Source organism: Schistocerca piceifrons, chromosome 2, assembly GCF_021461385.2.
Source record: "Schistocerca piceifrons isolate TAMUIC-IGC-003096 chromosome 2, iqSchPice1.1, whole genome shotgun sequence".
NCBI lineage: Eukaryota > Metazoa > Arthropoda > Insecta > Orthoptera > Acrididae > Schistocerca > Schistocerca piceifrons.
In genome coordinates, this window is record NC_060139.1 from 1128362555 (window position 1) to 1128386654 (window position 24100).

The 24100-nt window shown below is 43.3% G+C and overlaps 1 protein-coding gene across 1 annotated transcript in view; it reads right to left on the minus strand.

Moving 5' to 3' along the window:
- LOC124776191 (molybdenum cofactor biosynthesis protein 1-like) overlaps nt 1-24100 on the minus strand; it is a 92127-nt gene that overhangs the window by 62313 nt on the left and 5714 nt on the right. Inside the window, exons 2-3 of the mRNA XM_047251020.1 lie at nt 5463-5683; nt 2658-2685 (exon numbers count right to left, since the gene is read on the minus strand). Of these exons, the coding sequence (XP_047106976.1) occupies nt 2658-2685; nt 5463-5683 (249 nt within the window). The remainder of the gene's footprint in view (nt 1-2657; nt 2686-5462; nt 5684-24100) is intronic.

Below are 24100 nucleotides of genomic sequence, written 5' to 3' on the forward strand. Positions count from 1 at the left end.
CGAAATACCCACAGACTTCAAGAAGAATATAATAATTCCAATCCCAAAGAAAGCAGGTGTTGACAGATGTGAAAATTACCGAACAATCAGTTTAATAAGTCACAGCTGCAAAATACTAACGCGAATTCTTTACAGACGAATGGAAAAACTGGTAGAAGCGGACCTCGGGGAAGATCAGTTTGGATTCCGTAGAAATGTTGGAACACGTGAGGCAATACTAACCTTACGACTTATCTTAGAAGAAAGATTAAGAAAAGGCAAACCTACATTTCTAGCATTTGTAGACTTAGAGAAAGCTTTTGACAACGTTAACTGGAATACTCTCTTTCAAATTCTGAAGGTGGCAGGGGTAAAATACAGGGAGCGAAAGGCTATTTACAATTTGTACAGAAACCAGATGGCAGTTATAAGAGTCGAGGGGCATGAAAGGGAAGCAGTGGTTGGGAAAGGAGTGAGACAGGGTTGTAGCCTCTCCCCGATGTTATTCAATCTGTATATTGAGCAAGCAGTAAAGGAAACAAAAGAAAAATTCGGAGTAGGTATTAAAATCCATGGAGAAGAAATAAAAACTTTGAGGTTCGCCGATGACATTGTAATTCTGTCAGAGACAGCAAAGGACTTGGAAGAGCAGTTGAACGGAATGGACAGTGTCTTGAAAAGAGGATATAAGATGAACATCAACAAAAGCAAAACGAGGATAATGGAATGTAGTCAAATTAAATCGGATGATGCTGAGGGGATTAGATTAGGAAATGAGACACTTAAAGTAGTAAAGGAGTTTTGCTATTTAGGGAGTAAAATAACTGATGATGGCCGAAGTAGAGAGGATATAAAATGTAGACTGGCAATGGCAAGGAAATCGTTTCTGAAGAAGAGAAATTTGTTAACATCGAGTATAGATTTAAGTGTCAGGAAGTCGTTTCTGAAAGTATTTGTATGGAGTGTAGCCATGTATGGAAGTGAAACATGGACGATAACCAGTTTGGACAAGAAGAGAATAGAAGCTTTCAAAATGTGGTGCTACAGAAGAATGCTGAGAATAAGGTGGGTAGATCACGTAACTAATGAGGAGGTATTGAATAGGATTGGGGAGAAGAGAAGTTTGTGGCACAACTTGACTAGAAGAAGGGATCAGTTGGTAGGACATGTTTTGAGGCATCAAGGGATCACAAATTTAGCATTGGAGGGCAGCGTGGAGGGTAAAAATCGTAGAGGGAGACCAAGAGATGAATACACTAAGCAGATTCAGAAGGATGTAGGTTGCAGTAGGTACTGGGAGATGAAGAAGCTTGCACAGGATAGAGTAGCATGGAGAGCTGCATCAAACCAGTCTCAGGACTGAAGACCACAACAACAACATCAAACAAAACTCCAGTTGATAAATTGAAAATACAAATTCCTTAAAAGTTAACTGTACATTTGCCCTAATACAAAGAGATAAGAAGGGTTAATAAACTGAATTGAAGAATGCAAATTAAGATAGCAATGAAAAAATAATTAGAGGCATAAGATCACCTACTGCAACAGGGAAATGGGAATCAATATGAACCATTACCCAGCTACTGTCAACTGATTCCATGTCTCCATGCACACTGTATAAACCACTGTGGGTTTGTCCGACAAAGTACATTGTTGTACCACACATTATGGTTTTTCCCCATTCAATGCTCATGTGGAGTGTGGGAAGAATGATTCTTTAAATGGTTCTGTGCATGCTGTAATTAATCTTGCCTTCATGGTCCCTATAGGAGTGATACATATGTGGTTATTGTATAATCCCTAAATACCTCGCTTAATACAGGTTCCTGAAATTTCATAAGTTGGGTTTTGTCATATATTTGGCGTCTATCTACACTTGTCTGGCATTTACAATTTTTAGTAGCTTCTTGATGCTCTCCCATGCATCAAATAAATTTATGATCAATCATGCTACACTATTTTGTATACATTCAATGTCTGCCATTAGCCTTATTTGTTACGGGTCATACTTAAGCAATATTCTAGAATGGGCCACACAAGTATTTTGTAAGCAATGTCCTCTATAGACTGATTGCATTTTCCAGTATCTTACCAACGAATTGAAGTCTGCATTCTGCTTTGCCTACAAGTGAGTCTATGTCACCATTTCATTTCATCCAGATATTTGTATGAGTTGACCAATTAAAACTGTGATTATTTGATAATGTAGTCATACAATACTGTCTTTTATTTGTTTTGTGATGTGCTCCAATTTACATTTCTGAAAACTTAAACTCAGTTGCCTATCTTTGGACCAATTTGAAATGTTATGATCTGACTCAAATTTGTGCAGATCTTTTTCAGGCAATAATTCATTATAGATAACTCTATCATCCAGGAAAAGTATGAGGTTCCTTATAATATCATCTTCCAGAACATTAAGGTACAACATTAATGTAATGGTATAAATTACTATAACTGTATAAATAAGTTTATAAGTGTGTAAAATACATTGAACTATTTGTTACAACAAAACATTTACTGGTATACTCAGCAAGATGTTAAATCAGCAGATAGCTATATTTTATGTTCAACATTTTGTGTACAGCATATATGCTGGAAAGGATTTATACCCAAATTAAATAAATCTGAAGAAATGGTAGTGTGTGTCTGGAAAAAAAATCCATAAAAACTCATACAGTCCAATTTGCTATTATGTCACTGTTACTGAAACATAATACAAAGTAACTGAATTCAATGAACATTCTCAGAGTGCAATATGCCTCAGAGTGAAATGCACAGTAATGTCAACATTATTTTTCAAGGCTATGTTTGTGAAAATGGATGACAGCAAACCGCACATTTTGTTCTCAATCTGCGGAAGCATTATGCACTGTAAAACACTGTACTGCTGTTCTACATAAAAGCTGTCTCATTGCCAACATCTTTCCCCTGCTGGCTGTTCTACACTTCTCATCACTGATTCAACACGTTGTAAGATATTTTATGCTGTATGACACCACAGTCCAATCTGGTAAGGATAGAATAAAAATAATATATGAATTTCAGTATTGAAACTGGAACAGCAGAACAGCTCTCATCACACTGGATATCAAATCGAGGTTGGATTACAGCCATGGGTACATTAATTCATGCTACTCAACTGTATGTCATATGTCAGAGTTCATCAACTGTAGTGGTTGGCGACTGGTGGCTGGCGACTGGTGGCATACCCATCTCTTGGCATACTGTGAACAGACGTTCTCCACAGGTGACAGATTTGAAGAAAATGCTGGATATGGCAACAGTGGAACACTCTCTGTATCGAGGTAGCTCAGTACAGCTCAGGTGATGTGTAGTCTTGCATTATCTTGTTAAAAGATAACATCATGGAGCCCTTGAAAATAGGGCACAGCGATAGGCCTTAACAAAACAAAAATGCAATGGCTGCTGTCCAAATTACTGGCTATGTGAACCAGAGGTTGTCACATGTATCCAGTTGCACCCCATACCATCACATCACATGCTGGACCCGCATGGGAATGACAGGTACAATCTGGCCAGGTCTGTTGGCATCAGAGCCTCCACACACAAGTACATCAATTGTGACGATGTTTCAGAACCGAGACTCACCTGATACGATGACACAGTGCCATTCTTGTGTCTGGCATTAAGGGCTTGACAGTCTGTGCTGCTCCAGATGCCATCACATTGTCTGTGTGGATACTTGTCTCACTGTATACAAGCCCACTTCCTGACTAAATGTACACAACTTCACTGCAGGATCACGTACGCATGAGCGAACACTTGTCTGCCCTCTCAGTTGCTAGTTGGGTGGCACTACTGAGGCCCTGCAAGGCGTTTAGCATGGCCCTCCTGAACCTACCAATTCTATGTTCGCACAAAATGAGATTCTGAGCAATGCAAGCAGCAATATAGTGAAACAATAAACCAGAGTCTCAGCAGACCATGAGCCTGCCACTGCCAAATCTGGAATGCTGATAAACATTTCTCCTTCTTCCATTATGCTTAACACGGTCTTCGTGTAAACAACCAACACCGGAATAAAATTTCTGAATGAGAAACCTGCTCCATAAGCTTTTCCTGCATACAGAATATGCATGGGAGTGCTGAAAAGTAATGCCTCTGAATTTTTTATTCTGTTCTCAATATCGGTCGAGGTACGACACGTCACGCATATTACTTGGTCAGCTTTCCCACTTCACTGACTCGTGGCACACCCCCCTCCCGCAAACAGATGGAGTCGCAATAGGCAGCCCACTCTGACCAGAGATTGTGAATATGTTTACGGTGTACTTCGAGGAAGAGGCCCTGATGTCATCCAAATGGAAATCCATCTTCTTCTTCTTCTTCTTCTTCTTCTTCTTCTTCTGTTATGTGGATAACACACTTGTCATCTGGCCTCATGGAAGAGACAAACTTCTTGACTTCTTTGTACATCTGAACTCCAAACGCCACAAAATCAAATTCACTATGGAGACCAAAGAAGAAGGAAGACTACCATTCCTGCACATCATAGTCAGGAGAATAATGGACAGCACCCTATGCCACAACGTGCATCTGACTCTATAAAACACATAAACTCAGTTCTCCCTATGGCACTGTGAATAATTTCAATAACAAAAAGTGTGATGAATGTTGCAGCGTACATTTAATTTCCACTTTGGCTTTGCATTCAAGATCAGTCTTACCTGAGAGTGCAACATTACATCTTTGGTTAATTTAATTATATGTTCATTAGATTTTGGTTATAAGGCACGTTTTGCTGCCTAATGTCTCTTCTCCAAATGCTGGAAACAATCCATGGAGGAAGAGGAGTATGTAAGACATTGGTGGACCAGGTTGGAAGAATCTGTGAATTTCAATACTCTGTAGAAGAGCTCAATCATTTGAAAATAACTTTCAGACCTTGTGGCTATTCTAACAGATATACATAAGGCACTACATTCTAAAATATTTGCATCTTTCACTGAAAAACAAGCAACTAGAGGAAAAGTTCTCTTGCCATTTGTAAAAACAGTCGCAGATCGCGACCTCCGAGTGCTATGAGGAGAAGGTATTGACGCAGTGCTTAAACCAAACTGAAGACCACAACAGCAGCCATACTCAAGTAAATTGCTATGCAGTAGTTTCAGTGATTTTGACAATGATGTGGCTGCTTTCATGGTGGCCCAGTCATATTGTGGGGTAGGGAATGCCAGTGACAGGGCTGGAATTGTAGGTGACAGATGGATTTTTGGCAAAGCCTTGTATCAATACCTCCTTAATTATTGAGCTGAAAAACTGTAAAAAACATTCATACAGTAAAATCACACAAAAAAATTTCCTATTTCTGCAGGTATTGTGCCTTCTGGTTCTTTTTCATTACAAAAACATATTGATTCATGTTTATAAAGTCACAACTATGTCACTGTGATTTGTGTAACACACATTCTGGAACATGTTCCAGGAATGTCATGAAACAGACAGCTTTAAATACTTACTCTAGCTCATCTTTCAAGACTTGCATGCCAACAACAACACCATCTATCCAATCTGTTTTTATTTCTCTTTCATGTAAAGATTTCTCCACAAAGGATATCATCTGCCATGTAGGCAGTGCAAGAGGAAATTCCACACTCACATTTGGGTAATCAAGTGGAGTCTGTGTCTTGTCAGAACCAAGTACAATCAACCCAATTTCATCTTTACCACTGGTAAATATCTGGAAACATATTAAATGGTAAAAATAAGTTTTGTTTATAACAAGTTGTATACCAATAAAAACATCACACACAGATACTCTTTATAAAATTATTTAATTGGATAGATAAAAAATCTACTCACCAAGCAGTGGCAGAACACACACATAAAAGACTGTTGTGATAGGCAAGCGTTTGGACCCAGTGATTCCTTCTTCAGGCTGAAGGGTTGCAGGGGAAGCAAGAAGGGTGAAGGAAAAGGACTGGAGAAGTCTAAGAAAAGGGGTAGATTTTGGGAAAGTTACCCAGAACCGTGGGTCATGGGTGACTTACCGTACAGGACGAGAAGGAAAGACTAATTGTTGGGGACTGCATCGGGCAAGATTCGGAAACCTGAGAGCTTAAAGGTGGAAGACAGGGTAATATGCAAGACAGAGATTACTACTAAAACTGTACATGAGTTAATAAGAGTGAGAAGCTAAGCGTATTGTATACAACAGCTGTGGGAGGGGGCAGTGAAAATAGACGGGAAAGACAATGAAAGATGTAGAAAGCTAAAACGGAGTGAAGCAAAGAGTAATTACAGTGAAGAAAGGCTGAGACAGGAGAAATTAACGTAAATTAAGGCGAGGTGGGTGGTGAGAACCAAGGACACGTTGTAGTGCTAGTTCCCACCTGCGGAGTTCTGAGAAACTGGTGTCTGGTGGAAGAATCCAGGTGGCATGTGTGGTGAAACAAGTGTCGAGGTCACGTATGCCATGTTGTAAAGCATGCTCTGCAACAGGATATTGTGAGTTTCCAGTATATACACTATGCCTATGCCCATTTATCATAACTGATAATTTGGTGGTAGTCATGCAGATGTAGAAAGCTGAACAGTGTTTACATAATAGCTGGTATATGACATGTGTCGTTTCTATTTTTCGCCTGATCCGCAGTTCTGGGTGACTTTCTCAAAATCTACACCTTTTCCTGGAACTCTCCAGGCCTTTTCCTTTACCCTTCTTCCTTCCCCTTCAATGCTTCTGTCTGGAGGAGCCACTGGCTCCGAAAGCTTGCCAATCACAACAGTCTTTTATGTGTATGTTCTGCTGCCACTTGGTGAGTAGATTTTTTATCTATTCAATTAAATAATTTTATCAATAATTTATTGTTTTTGTTGTTATAGTTACTCTTTATAACCTACTTAAAATACATCACGTACCCTCCTCTCCACAATTCTTTGAACACATAGTTTGGCCTTTTGTAAAAAATCACTGCATTTCTGTATAACATACTTGGAGTCAAAGTGTCCAACATCTATTACAATCATAAACAGAAGAAAGAAAGTCATTGTATTTATTGGCAGTATTACGCAATCAAATATTTTGAAAGAGTTCCAGTGGTATAAATTTACAAAATCTTACAAATAAATATATACGTTTATTCTTTAAATCAATTCTTAGCAATAACATAATAGTATAAATTGCAGAATCAATATAGCCAATTTTAATGTAATGACTGCAATACAAATACAAAATAACAGCGGTAAGTTATAACAAATGAGAGGGAGAGAGAGAGGCATTTAGACAATGTTTCATTACAGTGTGAAACTTATTAGAATTAAAATGAAGCCATAGTGAATTATTACATTCCAAAAATAATAATTATTGTGCTCTTTCAGCCCAAAATAATACATTCATTAGGTAATATATACTTTTAATTTCAGAAATTTTTACAACAGCTCTGGACTTCACTGCCTCGATGAATTTATTACATGTGTCAATGAATGAGGGTTGATAACACTGCTTTAGTCATTCATTTGTTCCTCATGTGATATTCACAATGTTCTTAATAACTTCTTATGTAAAGTTCTATCATGAAAAAGATAATCTACGTAAGTTTTAAAAGTCGCGAATCTTTAAACAACAACTTGAAAATGGGTATATCAGTATTTTGTATACATTCTAGCATTGCTAGATTTACTTTTAAATTTTAAAGTATATGAGCAGATTGAGTGACTTTCCATCCAGAAAATTTGCTGTTGGCAAGACCTCACTACAAAGAAAAATGGTCTTTCCGGAGTCAACTGCTAAAAAATTCATAAATACCAGCATTGTAAGTGATACAAACAGGTATTAAGCAACGGGCATAAATATCGTTCTGCTTGACGAGAAAAAAAGTAGGTAGATGAAAGAGTAAATTGGGTGCAAGGATTGAACATAAACTCACCCAAATTACAAAGGATCTTTTTTTTTTTTTAAAAAAAAAAAAAAAAAAAAAAGAGGGTCACTGCTCAAGAATTGAGAACTGCCCCCCCCCCCCCCCCCTTTCATTTACAGGCTTGCTTTCACTTTTCAGATGAGACCATGTCCCCCATATGTGAAGAAAATAGCCAATATGTAAAGAGAATTACAGTTAAAGAGTTTTCTAGAATGAGATTTTCACTCTGCAGCATAGTGTGCACTGATATGAAACTTCCTGGCAGATTAAAACTGTGTGCTGGACCAAGACTCAGACTTGGTGATCGTAACCCCAGACCTGTGTTGCCATTTTCGGAGGTAGATCTCGTATCTGGAAAGAGGAGATGACAGTTAGGGTACTATGGGCGAGCAGCTGCCATCAATTTTTGATGGTGCAGAACCCACAATAGTGGAACTGCTGCCTAGTCCAAAGGCACCTGTTACCAGTCTTACCCCACAATAGTGTATCCAATCCAGACTTAATGTTGAAGCTGATTAAAAGTCATATGAGAGATTCCTGTAATCTAGGTGTGACTGCACCAATGCTGCATACAGCCATATCAAACTAGAGTGGACCACACCGCGGTCGGTGTCGCTGAGGCATAGAAGAGCATTCAGGTGCGACCTACGTGTCTGCTTTAGTTGACAAAGACGGGCAAGCCATGTCAACTAGGCATCAAAGACCGGTCCTAAAAAACACAATGACAGAAATGCATAAAGTAAGTCATGGCAGCCAAAAAATGGATGCTATGAGTGAAAGCCCAGGATTGTGCTTGGTGTATTGCTCCCTGCATTCTGCCTCCAGCAATAGCCATCGCGGACGAACAGAAAAGATGGGGACACCATATGTCATGCAGCTGCCGCCAGATCATTGATAGCCACAAAAAGGAGAGCGACACTCAAAACAGAATCTTGTGCAAGCCCCTTCTCCTGCAGGGGGGGATGCTACAGGAGGCACCAACGTGTACCCAAAAAGTGAGACATGGAAGAAAGTTCTGGATAAAAATCAGGAGTGGGCCATGGAGGCCCCACTCCTTTAAGGTGGCAAGGACGTTATGGCACCACATGGTATCATAAGATATATACGCAGATCAATGAAAACTGCAACAACGAACTGATGCTGAGCAAAAGCTGTTCAGATAGCACACTTCAAGTGGACTAAATTATCTTCAGTAGAGCGCCCTTGGCGAAAAGCACACTGGATCGAAGCCAAAAGATCCGGGGATTCAAGGACACAATACAGCCTTCGACTAACCATATGTTCAAGTAACTTGCAGGACACTGAGTAAACAATCTGGACGACAGCTGTCCATTTGAAGAGGCAATTTATCTGATTTCAAAATTGGAATAATGGCATTTTCTCGCTACTGGGAAGAGAATTCTGCATTGCACCAGGGATGGTTAAAGAAAGGCCAGGTACACTGACGGAAAAATTTGCAACACCAAAAAATAATTAATGTAGAGTAATGAAATACCAGGAATATATTTGTTGAGACAACATATGTAAAGTGATTAACGTTGCTGGATCAGAGATCAATGTGAGTGTGAGATAAGCCACTGCAAATGTAAATGTAAATGCTGGTACGCTGTTGTACATGTGTCATGTGTCAGTTTGTGGGATGGAGTTCCATGCCTGTTGCACTTGGTTGGCCAATATAAGGACAGTTAATGATATTTGTGGCTGGGTTGAAGCTGTCATCAGATGACGTCCAATATGTGCTCGATTGGACGATTGGAGGTAGAGCTGGTTATCGAGCAAGCCAAGGCAATATGCTGACACACTATAGCATGTTGGCTTACAACAGCAGTATGTGAGCAAGTGTTATCCTGTAGGAAAACACCTCCTGGAATGCTGTTTGTGAATGGCAGCACAACAGGTCAAATAACCAGACGGACATACAAATTTGCAGTCAGCGTTCGTGGGATTCATACAGACAGTTTTGTTAGTGGAAAAGTGAAAGCCATTGTCGATGCTCCAGGAGTAAAGACAATCAAGACATTGCTGAAGATGCCACTAAGTGAGACAGGTCCATAGAGAACTGCAATAGAAGGCAAAATCGTAAAAAAAAGGGATCCGGAGATGCCCAGTGGGAGACATGCCATTATAGGGTTAATGGCGATAGCAAAGAGAATGACACTCAAAATGGAACCCTGAGACACACCATTTTCCTGGATAAAGGTGTCCAACAAGGCAGACCCTTCATGCACCTCGAAAACTCGGTCTTTTAAAAATGTCTGACGAAACAGGGTAGGTGGCCACGGAAGCCCCACATGTGAAGAGTATGGAGGGTACTAGCTCTCTAGCAGGTGTCATAGGCCTTCTCCAAATCGAAAAACACGGCAACAGTCTGGGATTTCTGCAGAAAACCATTCATGACATGGGTGGGCAAAATGAGATGGTCAACTGCAGAATGCCGTGTTGAAAGCCACACTGTGCATTCATCAAAAATTGTGAAACTCGAGCCACCATATCATCCGGGCATGAATCATATGTCCCATCACCTTGCGAACACACTGGTAAGAGAGATGGAGTGGTAGCTAGAAGGAAGAGAGAGAGAGAGAGAGAGAGAGAGAGAGTGTGTTTGTGTGTGTGTGTGTGTGTGTGTCAGAGAGAGAGAGAGAGAGAGAGAGAGAGAGAGAGAGAGAGATAATTTTGGCAAGAGCTGGATTTCCATCAATAAACTGAGTTGAAGTCTGCTGTTGTGGTCTTCATCCAACTACTGCTTTGGTGCATCTCACCAACCTACTCCAGCCTTTGTAAGCCTCTTCATCTCTGCATAGTATTTCAACCTAAATCCACTTAGAATGGTGAACCACCATTCAGAGAATAACTTTTTAACAACACAGTTTGACTTCTGTAAAGGCTTCTATACTGAGAATCCAACATAATATCTCACAAATTCAATTCCAGTAGAATTAATTAATGGAAATTATCCCCTCTGTCATCTTGCCAAAGCCTTTGACTGCTTAGATTAAATAATTTTGTGAGGGGAAGCTAAAATAGTATGGCATTAATAGTCTTCCCCTTGCATGGATTGAGTTGTACTTTAACTACAGAAAATGGAAGGTCACATTAACAAATGATAAGACAGGAATAAGATTAAACTCAAAAAGGGAGAACATAAAATATGGTGTGGCACACAGCGTTTGCTGCCAAGTCCACAAAAATGATTTACTTGGGGCACTGGAGGGCTTTGGAAAAACTCTAATGTTTTGCACTGTCACAAACTTATTGATGCAAGATCTAAACTCATCCATACCAGAAACATCCAGGAGAATAACAGAACAGGCTTGTACGGATCCACAGGTACCAGCTTAATGCCTAAAAACTTGTATTGTGCAGTTCTAAAGAAATAAAAGCGACTTACAAATATGAATATCAAAAGTAGGGATAAATGGGCAATTAGGCCCCCGTGTTCTAAGTTACTGGGTATGCAGATACCACTCACGTGTGAGACCAGCATGTGGGTCAGTTAACCGAGAAGCTCAGTTCCGCCCATTTTGTGTTTAGAAATCTCTTACTGTATGAAACTGGACAAAGGATTGCTAACACACTTTCACTCAGTTTACTCATATGGCATAATCTTCTGAGGTACTTCAGCTAAGCGGAAAAAAATATTTATTCTACATCTTGAAAAAGCTTCTTCAGGGACCCATGGATTCTCACACTTACATGCCTATAGAAGTTATATTCCCTAATGGTATTTGTGATTAATAACAAGAGTTAGTTTAAGATGAATTCAGCAATTCAGAACTGCAATACTAGAAGCAAAAATAATTTCCATTTATAAAAACCTAAAATCAGGGTTGCCGCAAGTTTCTCCAAGTGAAATTCCCTTATATTTCTCTGATTCCACAGACACGTTTTATAATTTTTCCCCGACAAATTTTGAGGTCTCAAGGGGAGGCAAAGATATAAGTCGACAAAAGAATGTAAGTGCTTTGTATTTCTCACCCATTTTGTTTTAGGGCGCAAAAACAACTAGGGTCATATGTGTCCATGCCAAAACTGTGAAACACAAAGATGAAGAGAGGAGTTAAAAATGATTACATGTCAACGTTTAATGACAGAAGAGAGGACAGCTATAAACAGGGACGTGGAGAAAGGTCTATGAAGTACGCAATAGGGAAATGGAGGCCCAGAACTAAAAATTAAATGGCCTTCACCATATTGCTACAACTGATAAAAAGTAAAATACGGTCGACAGCCCATGCATTGTTCACTAAAACAGCCAATAACTCAGATGGCAAACCCAAACGGGAACGTAAACGGTAAAAAAAAAGGGCATCCCCTCAGGAAACGGCAGACAGTTAAAAGTTGGATGCAATGTGCACAAAGTAGTGGGGGAGCACTACTTAACAAATGGTGATGGCTAAAAAGGCAGTGCCCAATATGCAACCTAGTTAAAATGACCTCCTCGCCGCAGGAGGACTGAGAGGAGGTTGTCCAAGCCACTGGGAGAGGCTTACTAACCAAGAGCTTATTCCTATGAATGGAGGACCAGTGGCGATGTCAAAGTGACACCACCTCCTGACAGAAAGCTACAAGAGATCATCAGAGGGAATGCAAGAATTATTGGGCTGAAGTACGAGGAATGTGCCAGAAGTCAGTACCAAAAAATGTTGGTTGACGTTGAAGGCACACCCGACACCATGGTCAGTCAAAGAGCCATCAGTGTACACAAAGATACTATTGCAAAATTCCATGCATAAGTCGTGAAACTGAAGGCAATAGAGCGAGCCTGGTGCAGTGTCTTTAGAAAGTGAATGAAGGTCAAGGTGAAGATGGACTGCCACACTAAGCCAAGATGGTGAAGGGTTCACACTCATCGAAAAAGCTGCAGGGAGCATGAAGTGGGAGGACCAAGATAGTTTTGTATAAAGCAGGAGCCTCAGGAATTTTGTAGTTTCAATGAATGGAAGCGCAACAGGCCCAAGATGTAAAAATGGTGGGAGAAACCAGCTGTGCTGCCAGAAATTCATACAAATGTTTTTGTCAGTAGAAATACGAAAGCCACTGTCGATGCTCCGTGAGTAAAGATGATCGAGACATTGCTGAAGACACCACTCAATGAGACAGGTTCATGGAGAGCAGCAGTAGATAGCAAAATGTCAACAAAAAAGAGAGCCAGAGATGCCCAGCAGGAGACAGGCCATTGTAGGGTTAATGGCGACAGCAAAGACGACGACACTCAGGACAGAACCCTGAGGTACACCATTTTCCTTGATAAAGGTGTCCGAGGAGACAGACCCCATACGTACTTCGAAAACTCATCTTTTAAAAGTTCCTCAAGGAGATGGGGCAGTTGGCCCCATGTGTAGAGAGTACAAACGATACTAGTCCTCCAACAAATGTCGTAGGCTTTCTCCAAATTGAAAAACATAGCCAGTCTGGGATTTCACAGAAAACCATTCATGACATGGGTAAACAAAGTGGGTGATAGCCAGAAGGAAGTTGTTTGTCCTTACCGGACTTAGGTGTGGGTATGACAGTGGCTTCACGGCAGTGGCTGGAAAACATGCCCTCTGCCCAGGTCTGGTTGTACGTATTAAGCAAAAAGTGCTTGCCCACAAGAGAAAGGTGCTGCAACATTTGAAAGTTAACAGTGTCTGGTCCAGGGTGGAGGATTGAGATGAAGTGAGAGCGTGATCTAGCTTCCTCATAGTAAAGGCAGCACAGTAACACTCACGATTCTGAGAAGAGAAGGGTATTGCCCGAGTCTTCTCTGCTCATTTCCAATAGAGGTAGGCAGGACGATAGTGGGAGGAGCTCAAAATTTCTGCAAAATGGCAACCCAAGGTGTTGGAGATAGCAATAGGGTACACGATGATATTGTCTGCTACTGTCAGGCCGAAAATTGGGGAATGGATCTTGCTCCCAGAGAACCGTCGGAGGTTGGTGCACACGATGGTAGCGGGGGGGAGGGGGGGGGGGGGGGGTGAAACTGTTAAAAGAACTAGTGAATGAAGTTCAGCTACCTTTTTGGTTATCCCGAAGAATGCGAATTGCATCGCAGCAGGCTTCAGTCCACCAAAGGACTGGGACACAGCATGGTAAAAAGGAAGTGTGAGGAATGTGAGGAATGGAATGTTTTGCGACGGTAAGGATAATGTTTGTAAGAAATTCCACCTGGTCATGACAACTGCGGAAATCGTGTTCGTTGAAGGTCGCCAGGGAGGAGTAAAGTCTCCAGTCAGCCTTAGTGAGCTGCCATTTCGATGTGCACGGAGGTGGGGTAGGAGTCAGCAAATGGATAGCACACAGGAAATGGTCGCTCGAGTAGGTGTCAGAAAGAACGGACCGTTCAAGATGATGTGCAGGACGGGCAGTGAAGAAGGAAAGGTCCAAATGGGAATAGGTGTGTGACGAGTCTGAAAGCAACATGGGTGCTTCTGTGTTAAAGAAGAAAAGGTTAAGTTGATTAAGAATGGCAGTGAAGAGGGCACCTCTCGGATAGGTTCTGGAAGAGCCCCAAATGGGATGGTGTGCATTAAAGTCCCCAAGCAGCAGAAATCGGCGAGGAAGCTGTCCAATAAGCTGGAGGAAGTCGAACCTGGTGACATCGAATGACGGTGGGATGTAAATGGTAGAAAGGGAAAAGCTCAAGTGAGGAAGGAAAAGACAAACTGCAACAGCTTGATGACTGGTAGTCAGGGAGATGGATGGGTTGACTATGAATGTCATCCCATATGAGCAGCATGACTCCCCCATGAGAGAGAATGCCAACCTAGAACAGAAGGTCAAAACAGACCAGGAAGAAATGCGAAAGCTCAAAGCAGTCGTGAGGATGCAATTTTGTTTCCTGAAGGCAGAGTACAAGTAGAAGCTGCGATTCTAAAAGCAGTTATAAATCCTCTTTGTTGGATCAAAGGCTGCAAAAGTTCCATTGGAGGACATTCACGATGAGGACAATACAAAGGGGTGTCACCTCGGCAGCTGCCGAGTGCCAGTCTGCAAAAACTCACTGCTACAGGGCACAGAGGCAAGAGGATCCTGCTCCATGAGGTCCTACAGAAGTGTCGGCTTCCTTCTGCTGTCAACATGAGGAATCCAGGGCACAAGAAAGGTTGGTGGGGCACACTGGCGACATGGTGGCCGGCCAGGAGAAGGTATCACATGGCAACACCGTCAAAGAGGATCTTTGGGTCAGCGAAAGAGAAGACCATTTGCCTTTGTTGGACTTTTTCGAGCCTTTCCAGTTGGCAGAGGGAGACTCATGTGTTGATTGGCTGGAGGGATGTAGCAAGTCTTCAAGGGAGTCTTCCTTCTGTCCTTTCCGGCCTGCCGGTTGTGTAGCTGGTGAGTTGCACAAATACTCTGAGAATCAACACTAATGAGGATAGTAGCAACTCACGCTAAAGATGAGTGCTGAGCCACATCCAGGCATGTAAAAAAGACAATAACATTCTCACAACTAAACTTCCGCCATACCCTTTGTCAGAAAACAAGAGCACACAGATATTCAGACAGTCACCCAGACACAACTCATGTATACGTGATCACCACCTCTGGCTGCTGCGTCAACAATCTCTGAGAATCAGATTCAAATAACCACTCCTCCTGCCTCCCTGTCTCTCATCGATAGCTGCTAGGCTAGTGGCAAGAAGTGGTGGCGGTACTGACTGCAATTTGAGGGGAGTGGTATAAAGGGGAGAAGCAGTAAGAATAAGGGAGTAGGGAAGTTACGCACGTACTCAGCTGCACGCAGCCAGTGATGACACGTGACATCTCAGTAAACAAACCATTTCATCTACTGAGACAAAAACAAGATTTTTCCAGTGCTCTTTTCAAATTTCCCTGATACATTTGAAATTCCCTGATTTCCAGAACATGTGGCAACCCTGGAAATACACATGATTGATGTGCCACAATAATATTTATTTCATATTAATAACCATCTAAGCTGTATTATTACACATTTATTGTGTTATGACCAGATTTGTTCACTGAACATATTCAGGTGGCCTACATGTGTGAAGTCATGACACAAATGGGCAATTTTAAGATGTTCAATCAGTGAAAGCAACTGCAGCATGATAAATATGTAATAACACATATAATCATTAATATTGGTCTCAGCTGTGGTGCTCAGCATGATCAAAGTCATTTATTTTACAGTTCGTTATGAATCAGATTTTGGCTTTTTAGGACATCATCAGAAATTGTCTGAGGATGACACAGAATGCCAAAAGCTGGTTTATAACAGACTATAAAACAAATACTATTGTGGAAAATCAATGATGTGAATTTAAGCATTAATATATCTATGTTCCCTCAAGTACCAATGGCATATTTCCATGTAGACTGTGCACCTCTCCGTACGGTTCAGATTACAGCTTTATATTCTGCTACAAAAGTGTAACTGTATGACAAGAGACGGACAGGCAAACAAAAATCCCCAAATCCTTAAAAATGAAGTAAAAAAATACCCCATGAGACAAGGTGTCCATAATTTATAAGAATACCTGGGCTCCAGAAGGTAAATTCTGCATACTAATACTATTATATAGATCCTGACTTTACCCATATATAGAGAGCTGACAGTAGTCTGTGTCCCATTAGATGAATGTTTTGTTTGAAGTATTATATAAAAATAGCAGCTAAATAGTATAGGACGAGCAGTGGATATTTTAAAAATCGTTGTTTTACCCCTGACATAACAAATCTACAAGTAATTTCATAATGATCAATTCAAGCAGAGAAGCACTAGCCATAACTGCGAAAAACAGCTATTGGTATCATACATTTTGCCTGAACTAAACAGCTCCAATGAAGACAGTGATACTAGAAACCCACACATACACTGAAACTTTCACTTGGTCTATACCGCTCAAACATAGCCAGACATACCATGAAACCAGACACAAAAACCTGGTACTGCAAATTTCACTTGACCTATATAGCTCAACCAAGGTGCACAATACTACCAACTGCCACAAATCAACAACACCAGACCACACTCCATAAAACCCACCGATATAAGCAAATAAATACCCCCAAAAAATAATACCAAATTAATCAAACATAAATTACCTCAATGAACCGTAAACAAATCCACTACACTCTTACAAAAAGGAAAAAGGTCTTACCAACCACAGTTTCCCCCCCCCTCCACTCTCTCTCTCTCTCTCTCTCTCTCTCTCTCTCTCTCTCTCTCTCTCTCACACACACACACACACACACACACACACACACACCTAAGCACCACTTACCGAACAACTAATGCCCATCCCATACATACATACATACATACACACATCAAAAAACATTTTGCATCTCCTCGGTTCCTGAACCTGTGCAGAAATTTGGAATAGAGATCAACATCGTTTCCACCCTTTCTATCGATCATGAAAACCACACAGTGCATGTTGTACCACCATACAGCGAGACTCTCAGAGGTGTTGGTCCAGACTGCTGTACACACGGGTACCTCTGATACCCAGTAGCACGTCCTCTTCGATTGATGCATGCCTGTGTTCATCGTGCCATACTATCCACAAGTTCATCAAGGCACTGTCAGTCCAGATTGTCCCACTCCTCAACGGCGATTCGGCGTAGATCCCTCAGAGTGGTTGGCAAGTCACATTGCCCATAAACAGCACTTTTCAATCTATCCCAAGCATGTTCGATAGGCTTCATGTCTGGAGAACATGCTGGCCACTCTAGTCGAGTGATGTCATTATCTTGAAAAAAGTCATTCACAAGATGTGCTAATGGGGATGCAAAATGTCATGCACGAAGATGAATGCCTCGCCAATATGTTGCCAATACGACTGCACTATTGGTCGGAGGATGACATTCGTAAAACTTTGAACATAGCTGCTAAGGTTCAGTGCCAGTTTCAGAATTATATTAGAACAAATAAGCCCTCGGTCACAAATATTAAGTCAAAATTGACCAGGTTTCGACGCTACTATGAGCGTCGTCTTCAGAATTAGACTAACTGTTCTAAAACATATTAGGTATATAATACATTAATAAAATTGAAGTTTGTACTGCATCTTTTCCAGTCAGTACAAACTTTAATTTTATTAATGTATTATATACCTAATATGTTTTAGAACAGTTAGTCTAATTCTGAAGATGACGCTCATAGTAGCATCGAAACCTGGTCAATTTTGACTTAATATTTGTGACCACGGGCTTATTTGTTCTAATATAAGGATGGTATTCACTTATAGCAGAGCTGTCATGGTGCCTACCATGACCACCAACAGTGTGCATCAGCCCCCCATAATCCCACCCAAAACAGCAGGGAACCTCCTGTTGTGGCGTAACAAGCTTGTTACACCACAACAGATTGGCGACGAGGCTTAAAGGATCGTGTTCTTTCTTCTTGCGTTGCTCTGATTTATTTGTGTCATGGCTTCGCCACAATCTCCAGATGTACTGTCCGAATTTTATCGCTTGCAGAATCAGCAGACGCAGGCGTTATTGGATACCCTTGGACAGCTCGTCCAGGGTCAACGTGCACTGCAACACGATGCGGCAGCCGCCGCTTCACCGCTACCGCAGCCACAACATGCAGTTGCACCACAGTTTCGCCAGTTTGACCAAACCCACGAGACTTGGACGGAATGGTCCCGCTAATTTGCATTTCATCTAGCCGCCTACAGAATTCAAGGTAATGAGCGGCAGCCGTTTTTGCTTTCTTGTGTCGGTGTGTCCACCTACCGTGTGATAGTGAAATTGTTTCCCCGACGCGACGTAGCAACTCTGTCCTATGAAGAAATTTTGTCTGCTTTAGATGCCTATTTGAAAGAAACAATTAATGTAGTTGCAAAAAGGTATACTTTCTTTCGTACAAAACGTACGGCCGGTCAAACTAATAGAGAGTGGGTAGCAACATTGCAAGGACTTACTATGGACTGTGCCTTTGACTCTGACTGTGGCCTTTCTTATTCAGACACAATGGTACGTGATGCAATTGCACAGAACGTTTCTGATGTTCGCATACGGGAGCAAATTTTGAAACTAGTTAATCCCTCCCTTCAACAAGTGATAGACATATTGGATGGACAAGACACACTTGACTGTGCTCAGGAATCTTTTGAAACTTCGCCAGCCGTGTGTAACATTAACCGGCCCGCTGGACGCGCTGCGCGGCCCGGTAACCTGCCCTCGCGCACTTCGACGCAGCTGCAGCCGCGCTCTAAACCAGGTGTGCCGCGCCAGCACACAAATGCAGTGAAATCATGCCCGCGGTGTGCTACTAGACATTCGCGTGAACATTGCCCGTCACGCCAAGCTATTTGCTTTTTCTGTAATAAGAAAGGACATGTTCAAAGTGTTTGCCAGAAAAAGCTCAGATCAGACAATCACAATCATTCCAGGCCCTTTGCTTCGCGCCGGAATCGAACCATGGACACTCAGGATCGTGGACCTTCGCCCATGGACATTCATGTAGTTAATTCCGCTTCGTCCAGTGCCGCTTTCTCTAACAGTGACTGTGTTCGTCCCACAAACACTGTGCGTCGACGTCGCCGGAAATCACGTCAATTAGCAAGTGATTCTGTACAAGTGTCTGTTCAAATTCCACAAAACAGTCGCTATTGTCGTCAGCAGGACAATAAACTTTTTGTAGATTTGGACTTTAATGGCAAGGTCATACCATTCCAGCTCGATACTGGAGCTGCAGTTTCATTGCTCAATCACGACACGTACAAACAACTGGGCGCACCTCCGTTGCGTGCCGCAAATGTTACGTTACATAGTTATTCAGGACAGAATATACCTGTGTTAGGACAGTGCACCCTTCTTGCAACATACAAGGGACAAACAAAACTTGTGTCATTTTACGTTCTTCGTTCTTCTACTGCAGTGAACTTGTTTGGTTTCGATTTATTTCAGTTGTTTAACATGTCTATTGTAAATCAGGTCCTATCAGTGAATCAGACTGTGCCTTCAGACAGTGATTCTCGTCTATGTGAAGAATTTGCAGACATTTTTGCACCAGGCCTGGGTTGCGCTAAAAACTATGAAGCACATTTGGAACTGCAAGTCAACGCGCAACCGAAATTTTTCAGAGCGCGCAATGTTCCCCACGCATTGCGTGCTGAGGTCGCAAGAACATTAAACGATCTAGAATCACAAGGTGTGAGTGAATGTGAGCAATGCCTCTTCCATTTCAGCTCCGCTTCATCGCTTACGACGGAATGCGAACGCGCCTTTCGCCGGTTGAACTCGGCGTTGCTTTCTAATACTTGCCTCACGCCTTTCGATCCCCAGACACCCCTTTTGTTGATGGTAGATGCATCGGATTTCGGGATCGGTGCTGTGCTTGCGCACAAAGTTGGCTCGCGATCATTGCCTTTGCGTACAAATTGCTCTCGTCTGCGCAAAGAAATTATTCACAGATAGAGAAAGAAGCTTTGGCTCTCGTGTTTGGTGTTACTAAGTTCCATGATTTCTTGTATGGTCGTCACTTTACCATCATCACAGACCACAAACCTTTGACGTCACTTTTTCATCCGAACAAGCCTGTACCTCCGCGTACAGCACAGAAATTCATTCGCTGGTCTATTTTCCTCTCGCAGTACCGCTACGATATCTTGTATCGGTCCACTGCTAAGCGCGGAAACGCCAATGCGTTGTCCCGTTTGCCTGTTGCTGAGGATAAAGCATTCGATTCTTCCGAACTTGCTTGCAGGTTCATTGATTCGGAAACCGATGAAGTGGTCGAATCATTTCCGATTGATTTTCGTCGTGTAGCAACAGCCACAGCTGCTGACCCAGTCCTTGCTACCGTTTTGCGTTTTCTTGCTACGCAATGGCCCTTGTCAAATTCACGGATCGAGGATCCGTTGGTTCGCCGATTTTTTGCTCATAAGGAGAGACATTTTGTTCAACGTGGTGTTTTGTTGTTGCGTTCTGATAATGATCAGTCCAGAGTCGTGGTCCCACGTTCGTTACAGTCCTCTGTCTTACGGCTTCTTCACCAAGGACATTGGGGTATAGTGCGAACGAAATAACTTGCTCGTCAGCTCTGTACTTGGTTCGGAATCGAAGCTGCGATTACGAATATGTGTTCTTCTTGCATGGCGTGAGCCGAACACAAATCCGCACCGCCGCGGAAAGTCTTTGCATGGCCAAAAGCCACTTCCCCTTGGCAACGCTTGCACATTGATTATGCGGGTCCATTCTGGAATGCTAGATGGTTGGTTGTGGTAGATGCCTTCAGTAATTTTCCTTTTGTTGTCCGGATGTCTTCCACGACGTCATCTGCCACCATCCAAGCGTTGTCTGCTATCTTTCGCATTGAAGGTCTTCCGCAGACTATTGTTTCCGACAATGGCCCACAATTCATGTCTGCAGAATTTCAGTCATTCTGCCAGGCCAATGGTATTCAACATCTGACATCCGCGCCGTTTTTGCCTGAGTCAAACGGTGCCGCTGAACGATTGGTCCGGACTTTCAAGTCCCAGATGTTGAAGTTGAAAGAGTCGCATTCATGGGAGGACGCGTTGTTGCTCTTTTTGTCTTCGTATCGCTCTCAGCCCCTAGATGGTCGCTCGCCGGCTGAGTTGCTCCACGGTCGTCCTCATCGAACCTTGATGTCTTTGCTGCATCCGCCGCATCAGGTTCCTGTGCAGCGGCAGACTCCTGCTTTTGCTCCAGGCGACGTTGTATTTTATCGCAACTATCGCGGTTCACGGCGTTGGCTCGCAGGGAGCATTCTTCGCTGCCTCGGCCGCGCGATGTATTTGGTTTTGGGGGCCTCTGGTGAGGTGCGTCGGCATCTCAATCAGCTGCGCCTCTGTCATCACACGGGTTCTGCCGCTCCCCGTCTGCTTTCAGAGACGGTGCCGTCCGGTCAGTGCCCTGAGGAGCCATCTACTGGCTCGCCTCATCCCCAGGTGTTACCGACGATGCCTTCCATCTTGCCCCATTGCGCGGCGCCGCCCCAGCTGCCGCCGCAGCCGCCGGTACTCCAGCCGGCGCCGCCCGCATTCGACGCTTCGCTGCAGCCGCCAAGCGCCTCCCTGGGTCACGCGCCGCCGATCGCTTACCGTAACCAGCCGTCCTCCGCCATGGAACTCTTGCCCGCTCCGGACCACATGACGTCATCGCGCGTCAGATACCCCGACGCAATGGAGGTCGACCCTTCGGCCCCTCCTGTCTCTTAACGGGCGCATACACCGCATGTTGACGTGCACCCTGGACTAGGTTTTCAGGCGTTTCCTAGCTCCCCTCGGACCGAATGGCCGGGTGCGGGTGGCACAGCCTCGCCTGTTGTTAGGCTCCCCACCTCATCGCATACGTCAACATGGGGTCCTCCCCACGGCAGGCGGAAGCCTTATAACACGACCGTTCGCCGATTTGTGGGGGAGGAATGTGGTGTCACCGCCAGACACCACACTTGCTAGGTGGTAGCTTAAATCGGCCGCGGTCCATTTAGTACATGTCGGACCCGCATGTCGCCACTGTGTGATCGCAGACCGAGCGCCACCACAAGGCAGGTCTCGAGATACGATAGAGCACTCACCCCATTTGTACAGACGACATTGCTAGCGACAATACGGACGAAGCCTTCCTCTCATTTGCCGAGAGACAGTTAGAATAGCCTTCTGCTAAGTCCATGGCTATGACCTAGCAAGGCGCCATTAGCCTTACCTAGTTTGAGAGTTATCGTATAAATGTCTCAAGAAGAACGTGTAAACCAACAAAGAATAAAGTTAAGTATATTCCAAAGCTATGTATTTTCTTTATTGCAGTCATAACGTATCCTGTTCCAGAATTGACGCCAGTCGGCGTGTGTGTACGCGTGCCTTTCTTTCGGCTCCCTTCCCAGTGTGGCGTAGCAAGCTTGTTACGCCACAACACCTCCACCTTGCTTCACTCATTTGACAGTGTGTCTAAGAGTTCAACGTGACCGGGTTGCCTCCAAACACATCTCTGACAATCGTCGGAAGGCATATGCGACACTTATTGGTGCAGAAAACGTGATGCCAATCCTGAGCAGTCCAATACAGCTTGTTATTGGGTTCATCTGTACCGTGCTGCACGGTGTTGCAGTTGCAAAGATGGACCTCGCCATGGATGTGTGGAGTGAAACTGCACATAATGCAGCCGATTGCACACAGTTTGAGTCGTAACATGACGTCCGGTGGCTGCACGAAAAGCATTATTCGACACAGTGGCATTGCTGTCAGGGTTCCTCAGAGCCATAATCCGATGGTAGCAGTCACCCCCTGCAGTAGTAGCCCTCAGGTGGCCTGAGCAAGGTATGTCACCGACAGTTCCTGTCTCTCTGTATCTCCTCCATGTCCAAACAACATTGCCACAGTTCACTCCACGATGCCTGGACACTACCCTTGCTGAGAGCCCTTCTTGGCACAAAGTAATAATGCAGATGCAATCGAACTGCAGTATTGATCATCTAGACACTGTTGAACTACAGACAACATGGCCTGGATTCCTCGTGTAAACAGCAGAAGAAAGCCGACACTTCTGTAGGACCTCATGGAGCAGGATCCTCTTGCCTCTGTGCCCTGTAGCAGCGAGTTTTTGCAGACTGGCACTCGGCAGCTGCCGAGGTGACACCCCTTTGTATTGTCCTCATCGTGAATGTCCTCCAATGGAACTTTTGCAGCCTTTGATCCAACAAAGAGGATTTATGACTGCTTTTAGAATCGCAGCTTCTACTTGTACTCTGCCTTCAGGAAACAAAATTGCATCCTCACGACTGCTTTGAGCTTTCGCATTTCTTCCTGGTCTGTTTTGACCTTCCGCTCGAGGTTGGCATTCTGTCTCATGGGGGAGTCATGCTGCTCTTATGGGATGACATTCATAGTCAACCCATCCATCTCCCTGACTGCCTGTCATCAAGCTGTTGCAGTTTGTCTTTTCCTTCCTCACTTGAGCTTTTCCCTTTCTACCATTTACATCCCACCATCATTCGATGTCACCAGGTTCGACTTCCTCCAGCTTATTGGACAGCTTCCTCGCCGATTTCTGCTGCTTGGGGACTTTAATGCACACCATCCCATTTGGGGCTCTTCCAGAACCTATCCGAGAGGTGCCCTCTTCACTGCCATTGTTAATCAACTTAACCTTTTCTTCTTTAACACAGAGGCACCCATGTTGCTTTCAGACTCGTCACACACCTATTCCCATCTGGACCTTTCCTTCTTCACTGCCCGTCCTGCACATCATCTTGAACGGTCCGTTTTTTCTGACACCTACTCGAGCGACCATTTCCTGTGTGCTATCCATTT